This window comes from Harpegnathos saltator, unplaced genomic scaffold, assembly GCF_003227715.2.
Source record: "Harpegnathos saltator strain DR-91 unplaced genomic scaffold, Hsal_v8.6 scaffold16, whole genome shotgun sequence".
Taxonomy (NCBI): Eukaryota; Metazoa; Arthropoda; class Insecta; order Hymenoptera; family Formicidae; genus Harpegnathos; species Harpegnathos saltator.
In genome coordinates, this window is record NW_020229939.1 from 1,819,306 (window position 1) to 1,835,470 (window position 16,165).

The window sequence follows — 16,165 nt, forward strand, 5'->3', positions numbered from 1 at the left end:
GCGCGATTCTCACCTCTCGCGATTGAAATCACCCTCGGAAAGGCGATAATTGGCGGTGCTGCGTTAAGACCGTATCACACTAGCGAGTCGCGACTGCGGCTGCGGTTGCGATTGCGATTGCGATTCTTCCTCGACCACCAATCGGAAAGCCGTCCAAACGACAGTCGTGAGTCGCAGCCGCGAGTCGCTGCTTTCTGATTGGTCGAGGAAGAATCGCAATCGCAGCCGCAGCCGCGAGTCGCTAGTGTGAAACGGCCTTTATCCCGATCGCGCGTTTCGCAGATACAAAGCCCGAGAGTGTCTTGCCGCATCGCGCGCAAATCGTCCGACGCTTTCCCAGCGACTTTCCCGCTTTTTTGCGATCCATCCGAATCGCCGCGGGCCGTTAATAGACACGCGCTGGAAACTGTACGCCGGTTTTTCTCGCCGCGCGTTGTCGAACCGAACTCCTTCAGAAGCTCTTGGGAAAAAACAGCAAATCTTTGTGAAACGTCCTGTATTTTTCGAAACGAAACCATATGTTCGTATTTCTTTTCTCCCACGACCCAACCTCAAGATTCGACTTTTAAAATACCGAATGGTATCTGAAGAGTACCCTGTATATATAGAAAAATGAGCAACGTACGTATAGAAGGTTTCCACGTATACTTCCTTTGTCCTTTCCGCACGAATAATGGAAGACACTCGTCGACTTTTATTCCCCCACAATCAATCACCTGCGTCTTATCGGCTCGTCTTTTCCGCGATTCCCTCGGATTATTAATGCAAACTGACGCTCCTCCTCCTCCTCCTCCTCCTCCTCCCCGCCATCCGTATGGCTTCGTGCTCCTAATCACCGCGGCGTGCAGACGGTGCGCAAAAATACGCGCCGCTGCTGTTTATTTATAACGCAATATACAAACCGCAAATTACAAACAGCGCGTCCACTGATACGGCCGCTCGCCGCAAATTGATGCGTGAAAAACGATTAATGAGCGAAACAACTAATCACACGACGAAGGAGAATTTGAGTTTGCGAGGCGGTTTCGCACGCATTCTCACGCATGGAAAGGCCGGAGAGCGAAAGAGTGATAGAGAGAGAGAGAGAGAGAGATAGATAGAGAGAAGGAGCTTATCTCCGACACGCGTCCACCGCCCCGCAATTGTCGAAAAATTCCCAACGCGAGCGAAACGTTCGCGCAACCCGCGCGCGTTCGCGCCGCGTACATCCGAGCCACGCAACATGCAAATGCGGGCGGAGCTGGTGCGGTTGAATTTATTTATAACTTCCCGCCGCGGTATATCTCGCCAACGCATCAGAAATAGTTTCCCACATCGATCAACGTCGCGAATCGATCTGCGCATCTTTCTGCTCGCTCTCGGCCCATCCTCGCGGATGCTCATGAGGACTCTCTTTCTCTGCCTTTCCCCTCCCCCCCCCCCGTCCCCTCTCTTTCTTTCGCCATTAGCCGAATCCAGGAGGGTCGATTGAGCCGGACCGGAAGGCGGCTCCGCGGCTAACGAGGAAACGGCACACTCGCGGCAGTTGGCGAGTGCATAACGCCATGCAAATTACATTGAAATTCGTCCCGCTCGATCTTTAATAACGCACTCTCGCATTTAATACTCCCGCGGCGTGCACCGTGACGTTTGCCGCACGCCATCGCGCGGGACTCCGCGCGGCCGCACCTCCCCCTCCCCCTTTCTCCCCCGCGACCCTCTTCGCCGCCGTTCCAGTTCAATTATGTCGAATTGTGGGAAATGGGTTGCTAGTTTACATACATGAGAAGGAAAATGTAACGATGAGAGCGAAGGGACGGTACGTGCGAACATACCGAATTAATCGCCCGCGACTTATTATTCAGGGGTGGAATAATAAAAGAGGGAATAAAAAGGAACGAGAGGGAACGACAAATGCCGCCACGTTAACAGAAAGTAGAAACCACTGTTTATGCAAATGCTAGTACGAAACAATGTAGTTACGTTCGCGATCTGCCAGAATTGTGCGTTGGAAACAGCTCGAACGCCGGCACGTTCGACGTTACCGCGCGGTATTAATCGCACCGGGAGACTTCCGCTTTTGCATTCCGCGCCATTTCTGTGTGGTGCTTGGGAGAGAAATGCCGTGTAAATTTAGCAAGCCCTTTGGGACCGCGGCGAGCCGCTGAGAAGCGTACGCGCGCGCGTTTCCTTTGCGGAAACCCGCGCGTTTCTCGGTAAAACGCAGTAGAAAAATCCACGCAACGGCCAGACGTCTCTCGTCGTCGCGCCTCGCCGTGCATACCCCATTAACCCCACCGGCGATTAACGCGATCCTTTTCCTATCGGGGCAGCTTAGGGTTTCCGAAAAAGTGCGTCACGCACGGCGTGAATGTTGCAGTGAAAATTACGTTAAAATTAAATTTCTCTTTACGGTATACTCGTGAAGCTTGGGACCGCAGGGGTGTCGTGGTAGATTATTACTTTAAAAATAACAAACGACGAAGAGAAGCGAAACAACGTTCGAGTAGTCAGAAAACCTATGTAAACTATGTAACAGCCAAACATTTTTCAGCAAATGTACGATAATTTCGGGCGTGCTCTGTGGGGTCCAACGTTACAAAAATCTTGTTGCAATGTTCTCTACGACTTTCTTCGCGCGAGGGCGAAAATGTTCATTTATTCCTTCTAGTTTTACTCAATGTCCGTTTAAAATATAAGATACATCGTTATGTAAATTCGAGTAATTTTCATAGGAAATTACAAACCAATAATTCTCTCTCTCCCTCCCTCCCTCCCTCCCTCCCTCCCTTCCTCCCACCCTCTCTCTCTCTCTCTCTCTCTCTCTCTCTATCTCTCTCTCTCTCTCGACCGGCATTTTCAATGTTAAAATATTCGCTCGTATTTCTCGCGATGCGTCGTAGCTCACGCCAGCCGGCCGGACTTTTCGAAGTGCTTCTTGCGCGGAGACACGGAGCTAATTAATTTAACACCCTCGTCGCGGCTCGTCCCCCCCCCCTCTTCCTGGCATCACCTAAATGACCGCCTTTCGATGCAAAAAGGTGCTTGTACCTAATCGTAACTCGAGCGCAACGCCGCCCGTATGACTCAACGGATGCGGATCAAGCGAGCAAATCGGATTATCGCGTGATAGGAGGAACACGCGCTCTCCCCGCCGCATTCTTCCGAGTTTCATTAACGAGTCTCCTTCTTGCGGCCGCTCAACATCGTCGCGCAACCACGGTGAGAAATTGATCTCGATGACGAAAGAATCTTCGTCGACGGACGAGTGATTCAGTGCTAATGTCTCCTGGTGAGAGAGAAACCGCGAATTTCACGATTCGATGACGCTTACGACGCATTTATATCCCAGCAAATGCAATCTGAGAGGATTTATTTCTGAGAGGAAGAGTGGAATCAATGAAATTTTAATTACAATTATGATGACGATGATACTTGTCGCAGATTTAGCCTTTAAAATGTCTTTAAAACTGTTATTAACCCTTAAGGGTTATCATGAGTGAAATTTCACCCCATGCGAATTTCTGATCTTGTTAAAAAACGTAGCCACGCTGACAGTATTAGTTTTATAGATATTTATTTGCGCTATCAGTGGCGACAACATTATGATAAAACAGATCGATTCTCGTATATTTATGTTATTATGTCATAAATATATATGCTATTATGTTATAAATAATAGCAAGAAAAGTTGGCCTGATACTTGATGGCAGCTTTTGAGGATTCACGAAAAGTCCGTTCGTTTATAATTGCCGCTTCCGGAACTCCCTTTCCTTCTTTTCACTTCATGTACTTTGCTTCGCTCATTATTGCCTTATGTACTAAACCATCCTCCCGTTTGGTCACACGAAAAAATAAAAATGAACAAACAATCGGACGATCGGTGGCTCGAGCGGAAGCAAGTTCGCGTTTGCGGACCCACACACAATCGGCGAATCGCCGTGTCGGATATAAATCGTATGTGCCGGGCAGTGGCATAACCAAAAATCGACGTAACGTGGCAACGTGAAGTGACCGGCAAGGGGCGGCGTCGCGTCGCGGCGCGGCGCGGCGCGGCGCGGCGCGTCACGTCGCGTGCGGCCAAGGTCGATCCGCGCCATCACCTGTATTTCACTCACTCGGCCCGTGTGTTCTCGTTTCTCTTTATAGCCGCTCGGCACCCTCACGAGAACCTGCCCTGCGAGGGCACTTCTTCTAATCCGCCGATTGTTGCTCGCCGGATAGAAAAGGAGAAAGAGAAAAATCCGCGCGCGCGCGCGAGGGAGGGGGCGCGCGTCGATCGTCCGATTCGAGAGTGGACAAGCCCCTCCGACGGGCTTGATCGATATCAGCGTGATAACCTCCCCACGTCGGGATGGCGCAGAATTTTTTTCTTACTCGATAAGTAACTCCGACTCTGTCTCTTTGCGGATTTATCTTCGCGCTGAGGAAAAGAGACGGCCAATGTCGCCATGACTGTAGCCATTTCCGGCGCCAGTTGTATCTTCCTGGTGTTCCAACGACAAACTGGTGGTAGCAATATACATATAAGATTATTATCGCTGACGGTGTAACGACGAAAATGGTGGACAATGTAACGACGCTAAAAATAGCAGAATGCAAGTAATTCTCCTGATGATAATTTCTTCACTATGCGGTTGGTTACTTCGCGATATCTCTCCTTCTTGCTTTACTCAAGTATCGCTTAAATACTTTACTACTAAAATACTTTTTCTTTCCTGAGGTATACGAAGATGGTAGGGAAAGAAGCAGCGCTTATTGAGCCGCTGTATAATGTAACGTAAAAGGCACGTCGGAAGCTTTCTCGCGGTGAGGATTAACTCGATGGCGTACCGCCGTGTGCATGTTGCGAAATTTCGCCAACCGATAACCGGGTATTATGGCATTAGTGTGCAAATTTGTGGTCAGCTGTTTGCCCTGCGCGATCCAATTAGACGAATCGCTGTCGTCGATAGCTCGCTCCTGGCGCCTTGACTGCCACTCCCTCTCGAATTAGACCCGGTCTCTCGCGAGATTATTCCACCTTCACGAGGACTCCACTTTTCCTCGTTGGCGTTGCGACGCGCACCCGCGCCCTCCGAAGGGCGCACGCTTCCGAAGAGCCGCGAAGAAATTGACTCGCGGTAAGGAACGGCCGGTGAGGAACGCTCGCGTGATTACCAACCTGGCGATCGTCTCGCGACAAAGACAAAAATTCCGCGGTGCCGCGAGTCCTCGCGATGCCGATAACACGGGGACAATACGCGGAACAAACGTCGTTTCATTTCCCTCCGACGCGAGGAAGTATACAGCGAGATCTCTCGTAAAAGAAATAGAAATAGAACGACCGTATTTCTGTCGCGCGCCACGATGTTTTATCCGCGCTGCGTTTTCCACGGCGCGACATATAGTATCTCCCCGTGGCGAAAAAAGGTTTCAGCGTTCCATGAAAGTCAACTCGTGAAATCGTGGCTGAGCTAGCTCGCGTGCGAGATTCATCGCCGAGATACAAGGATGGACTTTCGTTCCTACATCCATGATTTTCTATCAAATAAATCCTCCGCACGGAATTGCTTCGCTCCCTAGAGAAGGTGAGGCGTGCTAATTCCTCGTACGGAAAAATTATCTGGCTTTCGCGCTGTCATTCTTTAGCATCCGTTCGACTTTTGTTTAAAGCTTCGTGCTTCGACGAAAACGTTGAGTAACGTGTGTTTTCCTCGAACGTCGCTTAAGAGGGTCGCGTAAGAGTTGGATTGCAGAACACACTGTTTCAATTTCAGCGACATGCGTTTCGACATGAGTTTCTTTTCTGCCCAGGCCGGGCCCACTATCGATCGAACGACACAGAGAGAATTTAATGTGATTGCCGATGACGGTGAGAATCCTTGGGTGAAAAAGCACGTTGTAATTAATGACACCGCGCGGCGCGCACCGCGGAATACATTCGCGCGATCATCGACGAAATGATTCAGACTGTCTACAATGGATTATAAATAGGCATATCGATTCTCACCTCTCTATGCCTCGCTCCACACGCGCTGCGTGATTAAACGCAATAGATTCCGAGTAATTTACAATCTTCGCAAAGCTACCCTTCGTCACGACGGGATATTTCTTTCGCGTCGAAATGACGCATTCCTGCAAAATACGCACACGCGACGTGCACACACAAAACAGAAACGACGGAAAAGAAACTGAGCTTCGTCCACACAGTCGACCGTTTATCCTTCGTGAAAATTTCTTTAACGATTGAAATGCATGATAGTGGCAGGGTATCGCGCGAGTATTCCGCTACAAAGTCGAAGAACGGTTCTGACGGAGGACCTACAGATTCCTGTCTGTCTAGACAGGATAGTGAGAATTGAGTAGCTTTAACGTGGCAATCTGATACGACCGAATGCGTTCCGATCGGAGGAAACAGGATATCTGATTCTCAACCCTCCGAGACAGACGCGGTATCTCATGTTTCGAATTTCTAGTACCTTTGCGCTGCTTCAATGGCAGCGAACCTTGTGCGTAAGCTTTCATAACTCGATATGCTCGAAAGAAAATATATCTCTGCGAAAGACCGCGATGATTTGCACTCGAAACGTTAGGAAGAAATTCGATGAGAGCGAAGATAAGAGCCAGAAATACGGTTTCCTTTCCGTTTCCGCCAAAATGCGTTCGGTTGCGTGCATTGTCATGTTAACAATCTCAGCCGGTCCTTTTTCTCCGCATAAGTATCAGGTTGGTGCAACAATAATCGCGGTTTTTATCATTTTAAGTTTGGCGCCGATTTTTCCAGTTACCGTTACCTTTTCCAGAATTCTAGGTCTGTAGGAACAGACAAACTTGTTTCCCCGTTGGGAGAAATGTGTGCACAGTGCCAATGGTCTTTATTTTATAAATATACTTTTTAATTGACATGTGCGTCTTTATACTCGATACATAAAAGCCGCAATTATTTCTGCACCGACCTAATAAAGCTCTTCTGCGAAAACATCCCTGCGATCTCCGTCACAACGCCGCGTCCTTGCGATCGTCTCCAAGGCCACCGGGGTTGGCCGAGAAATAACTGTTGGAGAAATCGAGAAAATCTCCGTACCGATGCGTGCGATTATCCGTAGTATTTCCGCGATTCGCTTCGCGAGATTAAGCTGTGCTCGTAATACGGCGTCGCGCAGCTTGGAGCGCCGTCACGCTATTGCGGGCTTGTGAGTCACTGGAACGAAACGGTCAGTAACGATATCACACGAAATTACGGCGCAGGAGAATTACCTCTCGCGCAGAAAGAATTTGATCCGCGCGCCAAATTACGGGAGCAGCGATCGGCCGATGAAGAGACTCACCGCCGCGACGTTGAGAAACCGATCGCAGCCGATGCCCTAATTGATCGACGCACGACGGCGAGATGTAACATCGTGGGTGTAATAAATAATGAATGAGCCGCAACGTAGCCACCTCGGCGCGAATATGGCAGCGCGGCTGCCATTAATTATTCATTGAAACCTGGTTTCGAAGATTGAAGGATCCCAGGGAAACTGAAGAGTGAACCGGTTAACACTGACCAATTAAGAATTAAGGAGGCGAGTGCGAAGTTAAGTTTCGACCTGCCGTGTCGAGATCGCGGGGTCAATTTAATATCAGCGATATCAGCTACGTGCGATGTACGAAGCAACGTCTTAACCCTCCGGTGGCACATTTATTTTTCGCTACTTACAAGTAAACCTCGGGGAACGTCAGACGCTGATTTGTTTCCAATTTTTTATAGTTATTTTTTATGTCAAAATATGAAGAAATCTGTTATCATTTTTAGCTTGAGTCAATCTTTTCAATTTTTTCGAAACTTTTGAAGTTTTGCACAAGTACACTATTTTATGCATATTAATCTTCTGAAAAAAGCTTTTCTTCTTGTTCTTTTTTTTTTGTTCATTTCTTGTTCATTTTTTACCAGATTTTGACGTTAAAATGAGCTTGTTTGCTAGATAGTGAGCCGAAAGATTACCCAACGTCGAATGTAGCGTAAAACTCTTTTCAACAATGACGTCAGCCATATTAGATCCGTCATTTTGAATTTTATAAAATGGTTCTGATTCATAATGAGCGACATGTGTGTGCAAGTTTCAATCAAATATATATATTTAAAAAAAAAGACTGTTTTGAAATATGTATAAAACAGCGTACTTGTGCAAAACTTTAGAAATTTCGAAAAAATTGAAAAAATTAATTTTAGCTAAAAATGACAACGGATTTCTTTATATTTTGACATTAAAAATAACTATAAAAAATTGGAAACAAATCGGCGTCTGACGTTCCCCGAGGTTTACTTGTTAGCTCGGCGTAACTGGGCGAGCGGGTAATTTTTCGACGACGTACCATTATTTAAGTATCTGTAGATACGGTTGTGCAAATATTGCACTTGCGAATGTGCGAAAGATAAATTTGAGGAAGGTGTCACATAATATCCCTCTTGAAATAAGCGGTAAAAATATAAGATGAGAAACTTAGAGTATAAGGAAAGACAGAGTGTTGACTCTCCGCGCAGAAAGAACTAAAAAAAGAAAAAAGAAAAAGAGAATCCTAAGTTCACGTGCACGATAATTCCAGACTCACAATTATCGGACCTTAACTTCTGCGCCTGAGTCAATTCGACCTGCGAGCGTTAAACTGGAATCGATTTGAAATATAGTTGCATTCGTTGAGCCAGAGTCGCTTCTAAAATTTTCGAAAGAAACATCGACTCAATTCGCCATTTTTGCTCGAAATAACTGCCCGAAAGCTCGCCCGGAAAGCTCGTTCTGAATGCAGGATAACGTGCAAGCAATGACAGTCGAGTCCGATATCAAGAACAAAGCGTCGGTGTCGCCATAAACGTCGAATATTTTTATCGAAACGTCGAGTCTTACGATAGCGGCCACCGTGACGGCGAAGAAAGATGGTTCGGGGATTCTAATTTATTATCCCGTTCGCACGAGACTAGCCCGCGCGACGGCTCGTCGATGTAAATCCCCGCGCGATCGATAGACACACCTCGGCCGCTTCGACCGCTACCGAAGGTGGAGGTTTATAACTGGCCGGGGTGAAGGAACTCTTGAATCTTGCGCGACTGTAGATAGAACGAACTTCCACGGCTGCCCGGCGTGTGTCTTGGCTGGCGAAGCGAAAACTTTCCGCGGAAGCGCGCTCGCCTTTTCGCGAGCACCGCTTCGTATCCGCGATAATAAAAATCGCGTCATGCTACGAGCGGATCTTCACCCGCGGACGACGATTACCGCCTCGCGGAAGCGACTCCGCCGTTTCGTTCGCGACTTTTTTAAGAAAAAGGAAAAAAATGCCTACCCCTTCCCTGGCCAGTTTCGTGCTACTCCACGGAATAGAGCCGAGCGAATGTTCACGGACATGGAATTCGCGCAGATTAGACGACGAGGTGAGAACGAGATGTTAATTTTGAGAACTATTCGTGCAGCTTTTTATGTTTGAGAATAATATTCAACGTGGAGTGCTCAAACTGCTCTAATCGATCGTCTATACATAATTAATTGGGAATCCTTGCGATAATCTGCTAGATATTTATCGCGCGATATCAGTAGCTAAGCTTCGAGTTGCTGTCGAAAGAACTTTGCAGGTCTCTGTATATCAACTTGCCATTTCTTCTTCGCTCTTCCCTTCGCCTTTTTGGTATTATATTTTCTGCATTATTAATTTTATTCTTATATTATGTCTCTCTTTGTACATGTCTTTCTTGTGCATGGTTTTTTTGCTCAGTACAGTTTAAAATGTATTGTCCTAAAGAAATAATGTTTTCAAGTTAATTGATTAATTAAATTAATAAATTCAATTTCGTAAGATCAATAATTTTGACGAGTATAAACGACGTCGACTTGACATTTTTTAAAGACATCCAAAGTAAAGACTTCCTGCTTTCTCTTTAATATCCAAATTTTCTCTAGGGGATTTAACAGAAAAATGACAGAGCACTTTCGCGGCGCTTTATATAAAGAGAAAGGAGAGAAAAGAAAATGTGTAGGAGAATTTCTATTATTCGAACGAGTGACCGGCAAGTCGTAACAGCGTTTAGACTGTGTATTGTAAAAGTAGCGCAAAAGTAGAAAGCACTTCCTAGATAGTAGGACTGTCGTGTTGATTCTGTTTTGTCTCCTTCAAGGAGCTTGGCAGGACCTGTTGTAATCTTGAAAGTTTCTCACGTCCCGAATATTACTACGGGACTACCGAAGTAATCGCGGTGATTATTGCTTTTGCAAATTGGCGACGGTTCGCTTCGTTCAGAAACTTTCTTCAGAAACGACAAAGAGGACAAGAGAGAAAAGGAGGGAAAGAGAGAGAGAGAGAGAGAGAGAGAGAGAGAGAGAGAGAAAGAGAAAGAGAAGCAATTAATCACAACGACGTCATTGCCGCGAGAACGCGGCTTGTAATAAACGTTTAACAAATTAACCGACAAGCTAATTGTCAAAATTAATTATCTCCTCGAGGATCTCGCGAAAACAGCTAAATCACGCGATCATAATTAAGTTTCCAAGGGGGATCCGTCTTGCAAGAAATACTAAAGCGCCCGGGTCGAACTTGGAAGCGCCGTGGAACGATGAATAAATAACTGCGCAGTAACGCAACGTGGCCGTGCGATTTGCTTTGAGATACCCGCGAAATTACTGCAATACTGCACAGTGTAACGAATGGCGCGATTTGCCGTGTATACGTTCGTCAGAGGAGCTCGACACACACACCGTCGCTGTAATAAGATATACAGGCTCGGTCAAAATGCGAAATACGGTGAATTGCGAGCGCGAGTTCACCTGCGCGGTCTCCTGAAATTTCAAGGTACGGCAAGCTCTTGCGCGCAACTGCAAGTTTCGTCGAGAACTCAGAACCATTCCATGATTTTTAAACTTCGGACGCTTTCGACACGACTCTGTGCCCAAGAGACGCGAAGCTCACCAATTATATCCTCGGACATCATGTCGTTGAGTGACTAAAATTCGCGATAAAATTTTTCCACAGTTCGACGGGACGTTGATCTGTGCGAGCGACAGCCAACCCTCTGCGCGGTTTAATTAAAGCGCTCCGAAAGCTTTTGACCGAAGCCCGCGGCCAATATACGATGTCGGATTTTTTCAGGCCGTTATCACGCCGCGGTGACAAACATACGCGGCTAATTGTTTCGCGTTAGCCGACAGCCGCTGCATCAACAACAAAACAATCTCGCGCTCGCGCCGAAGGGAACGGAGTCTTCAGACGCCGTTCTATATCCTTCTCGGAAACTCGGGATCTCAGTCCGGGAAAATAATGCGCTCCCGCTCCCGCAGAGGAGAAAACCGAAGTTTCCGAATTAAAGTTTGGAGAAAATTCCGGAATGCGAGCGATAATTCGTCGTGTTGGGAACGATCGTGTGTGTGACAGCGAATAAAAGAGTTTCGAGAGAGAGGCTCCGCCGGGTCACTGCTATATTCTTTTCGGTGTTAGACAATCGTATCACGAAAGCGGCCGATCTTAATTGAGAATGATGCCCTGTTGCCGTGCGCCGCGCGACTCGCAAGATTCGTCTTCTGATCTATCACGACTGTTTGAAAGCGGTCGTTATCGGCCGCGGCGATTCGTTTTGATCGCTTATCGGTCGCGTGGACGATAAGAACAAGAGCTCGTGAACTTTCGTCAGCCCATCACGCGACTCGTGTGACAAATTTGCACCACCAGTCAGACGAACAAATGCCTGTGCAGGCAATGATTCTCTCGCTCGGAAGTATCATTTCGATGAGAAGAAATATTTCTTCACTTCAATCTCGCGCGTATGAAAATGCATGCTTGATCCTCGAGTGGAGAATATTATTAGAACGCTACGAAAGGTTTTGTAGCGCCTGTCCTACTTGAGAAAGAAAATTCGAAAGAAAAAATTGTCCGGAGTAAAAATTCCAAAGGACGAGATAATCTCGATCTCGACTGGGTTTTCTTTATCAGATAAGCAACAAGATCTTATCTCACGCGTGTCCGAATCAATAACTCTACAAGTCGGAGTTTAACATAAAAAACGATATGTCTCTTTTGCAGCAATCTACAAAAGTTAAGTAGTATGTCATTCGATATTCCGCCGACGTCTAACAAAGTGTATCTTCCTACTTCCTCTTTAACCCCTAGTTTGGCATTCATGAGTTAAGTCACGACCTAAGCGAAAGGTTAAGATTTTGAATTATCGCGCCCCGTTCGTCTGAGTGTTCGAAGAGTATATCGCAGAATATCGCAGAGGGTGCCAACCCCCGGCGAAGGCCGTAAAGAAAGCCGTACGGAGGCAAAATGGGGACTCACGCAGGCTCTCCGTTCTGCTCGACGCAGACGATGTTCCCGCTGAGTGTCTCGATTTCCTGCCGCTTCACCATGTGCACCCCGGTCTTCTCCCTCGGCGAGGACACCCCCCTGACCGTGTTCACGCTCACCCCCGTGTCCGTCGACCTCACGCTCTCGATGGAGTCCGTGGACACGCCGGTGGAGGACTTCAAGGACGCGTCGCTGCCGCGGTTCTCGTTCCTCGCTCGGAGGACCGCACCACTCGCGTTCACACTCGCGTTCACTGCACCGGCCGCGAAGCTGGCGTGCTTGTCGTTGCTCTTCGCCGCGCTGTTCGTCGTCCGTCTGCTGTTCGCCGTCGCGCCGTTGCTCACCGTGTTCACGGTGTTCACGCTGTTCACGCTGTTCATCGCCGCCGCGTTCTTCGCCTCCACCTGCTCGCTCGCTCTCGCCACCTTCGCGTCGTTGCTCTCCATCAGCGTCGACATCCTGTCGTTCGCCGGAGCGTCGCGACCGCCGGCTGCCTTGCCGCCAGCAGGGCCGCTCTTGACCTCCGCCGACGGAGTCGGGGTCGCTTCCGGCTCCTCCGAGACCTTACTGGACTCGCTCGGCTTAGGTCCGCGATTGCCTTGGCTGTTCTTGACGGGACGCTGATTAGCGGAAGACTGATTGCTGGAACGCTGCTGCGTCGAAGCTTCGCCATTCGTCCTGGAGACATTCCTCGTGGCTTGGTTGCCGGTCTTCGAGTGCGGTCCCCCGGTGCTCTCCGCGCCGACGGGCGAATCCCTCTTCTCGTTCCCCGAATTACCGGCCTGATGCGCCCTGGCCGGCTGACTGTCCGTCGTCGGTGCGGCTCTGTGGCTCGTCGGAGCCGCGTTCTGGCTCGCCGAGACTGGTTCCGGCGACTCGTCCTTGGACGTGGGCGAGGTGGAAGACTTGGTCGCGTCGCGTTCCCTCGGCTGGCTCGCGATCGACCCGTCGTTGCGCTCCACGAGAAGCGCGTTCGCGTCGACATGCACGAGCGGCTTCACCGCCGTGCTCGTGGTGGTGTTCACCAGACGCTCGCTGGACGTGGCGATCGTGTGCGAGGAGGACTGCTTCAGCAGGTCCATCAGATCCACCTCGTCCATCTGGCCGGACGAGTCGCCGTTCAGCTGGACTTCCCTCGAGCTCGCTTCAGCCGATTGGCCGATCTCGACCGATTCACCAAGCTGCTTGTCGCCTCTTCCTTCTTTCACTGCTCTGTCCGCTTTACTCGTCTTCTTCGCTGCTTCCGAGGCCTGCTCGGGCATCGTGATGAACCGACCGGTATTCGACGACGACGACGACGACGACGTGTTGAACGAGCCGTTCCTGGCCGTCTTCAGAGGGATCTTGGACGGCGAGACGACGCGCTCCCTGCTGGTGTTTCGGTTCTGGTGGTCTCTTCGGCTGCTGACGCTGTTCTTCTGCGGCGACGTCCTCGGTGTCTTCGCGGAAGTTGCGGCTTTTAAAGAGTCCCTCGAGCGATCTCCTCTCAACGAGGGCTGCGTGGTCGTCGTCTTCTCCGGCTTCGTCGGAGTGCCTTGGATCGGCGAGAGCCGCGTCGACATTCTCATCGTCTGCCGGCGCGTCGCTGTGGGGTTGCTGCTGAGGTTGCTGGTGGAATTGGAGATAAAGCGGGCCCTGGGCTCGCCGAGATTCGTACGGCTCCTGGAGTCGGACTTGTTCAAACGCGTCCTCGAATCGTTGAGCCGCGGCGTCGACCTCGCGTTGGTCGCGTTCAACCGATCTCGCGAGTTCGAGACGTTCAGCCGCGTCTTCGAGTCGACCCGGCGGCCGATCTTCGGCGACGGTGAATGGTCGTTGGCTTTCGTCAGCGAGGTGGACCGCTGACGGTACGTGGGCTGCGGTATCAGGCTTCTCCTGGGGCTGTTCTGCTGCGACACCGAGGCTGGAATGGGCAAAACGAATTATTTAATCGTTAATCAAGATTGTTTGCGACGATCGGTTCTGCCGCCGATCGGTTCTGAACGAGGCGTCGCTTTGCCTTGCGAAATTCGACGCTCGCGGACTTTGCGCGTGGACTCTTCGTCCACGGGTCTGACTTGTCGAATCAAAGTGAGATCGACTTTCTCGCATACAGACTCGCTAAATTAGACTGCAGCGTCCGCTCAGAGAAAAAAAATGTCAATCTCACTAAAATCATAGTCATCTTCGGCCATCATCATAGTCCATCGCTCCCTTTTGTGCTTTTGTTCTAGCAGGAAGATACCGCAGAGAAAGATATGTAGCGATATAGATGTGAAGTTATACTACATACGCTACGGTTTTAAGACAATGTCCGTCTTTTCGCCTGAAAGAAACGCCTTCTCCGTGTGAAAGTTATGTATATTAGTATAAACAAATATTGTTAGTTACAATATTGCTTATTCTTGAGACATTTTTTTCGGAGTATTTTCGGAATGTAAGTATTTTCTCACACAATGAGTTTGAATTTCCATGAAGTTCCGTATAACGAGTACTCTCAGAAGCGTCCATCGCGAAGTCCTCGGCGAGTCCTCGTCACGACGAGTCGTCCGACTTACCTCTGCGCTCGACTCTGCCGCGTCGACGTCCGTCCGCGGCGGAGGCGGCCTCCGGGGACTGCGGCCTCGAGGTCGAGCGAGGCGGTGGTCCCTTGAAGCCGCGGCCGCGGAAGGGCGAGACCCTGCCGGTAGGTAGAGGAGGCGAGGCACCGTCGGCTTCCGGTGTCGCCGGCCTGGACTCGGCGAGGATCACGAAGCTGGAGCGGCGGTGCGCCCTGCCGAAGGATGTCGTAGATGGGGCGACCTTGTAGGGCTCGGGTGCGCGCGGCGGCGGCGGTGGCGTCGAGGATGGAGGCACCGGCGACAGGTAAGCGCCGTCGGAGGCGGCCAGCACCCTGAAGGGCGGCGGGCCTTGCCGCGCAGCGTGGCCGTCATGATCGGTCCGCCTCATCCTTTCGCGTGGTCCTATCTTTCTCGATGGAAGGTACACCTTGTTAATCCGTTGTTTGCTGATTATTCGACGCGGGGGATTTTGGCAACGCGCCGCGGGCCCTCCCAGGACGATCAAAGTTAATGCCATCGCCGTCGCCGATTCGTTAATTCATTATGATTCGCTCGATAAACGATTCGCGGCCGCAACGCAACTCGCGCGGAAAAAACCTTGGTCGCGGCTTTCGCGGTGAATTCGAAGACAAGGTTCACAAGGGAAAGACGCGCTTATCTCTCTTTCTTGGAAGAGACAGTAGTATCGACACGATCAACGCATTATTCATTCACTCGGTGATTAATTGTGCAATTTGCACGAGCGCAGCTTTCAGCGCAAGCTGACGTGCATTGATAGAAAAATATAGTTGAATTAACTATAATCTCACTATATTTTATGGTTCATTTTGGCGTCAACCATATTTTTATAATTCGTGGAACCTGCAAAATATAGTAGAATAAACACAAATATATAGCCAATGATTGTCTCAAATAATTGTTTAGTTACTTTTACCACATGTAATGTATGGTAATTTCTCATTCACAAATATAGTGAGATTTAATATTCATATAGTTACATCTGTCATAATTTAGCAAATATTCTGGTAATATTGACTATATAAAAGAGTTACTTCACCCACCATTTTACATTTGTATCCATACAATAATTTTAGTTTAACTTACTATAATTCTTAGTAAAAAATATTATATGGTTGGTTATGCTATGCCTATATCGTAATTATTACCGATATTATGGTAATACTTACTATAAATATGATATTTCGGACTATAATTTAGTCACTGTATCATTATAGTTCCAAATATCATATACTTTTCTCTCAGTGTGGGGCGACCGTGAGGCGCTGACGAGGCGGACGTACGACTGAAAATCACCGCGCGGACAACCGAGCCGTCGTTTAATCCGCGATTCTCACGCGCGG

At 49.0% G+C, this 16,165-nt stretch overlaps 1 protein-coding gene across 1 annotated transcript in view; it reads right to left on the reverse strand.

The window, feature by feature from the left end:
• stum (mechanosensory transduction mediator stumble) overlaps positions 1–16,165 on the reverse strand; it is a 40,405-nt gene that overhangs the window by 11,480 nt on the left and 12,760 nt on the right. The window contains exons 3-4 of the mRNA XM_011140880.3: positions 14,802–15,210; positions 12,256–14,167 (exon numbers count right to left, since the gene is read on the reverse strand). Coding sequence (XP_011139182.2) covers positions 12,256–14,167; positions 14,802–15,192 — 2,303 coding nt within the window. The 5' untranslated portion in view covers positions 15,193–15,210. The remainder of the gene's footprint in view (positions 1–12,255; positions 14,168–14,801; positions 15,211–16,165) is intronic.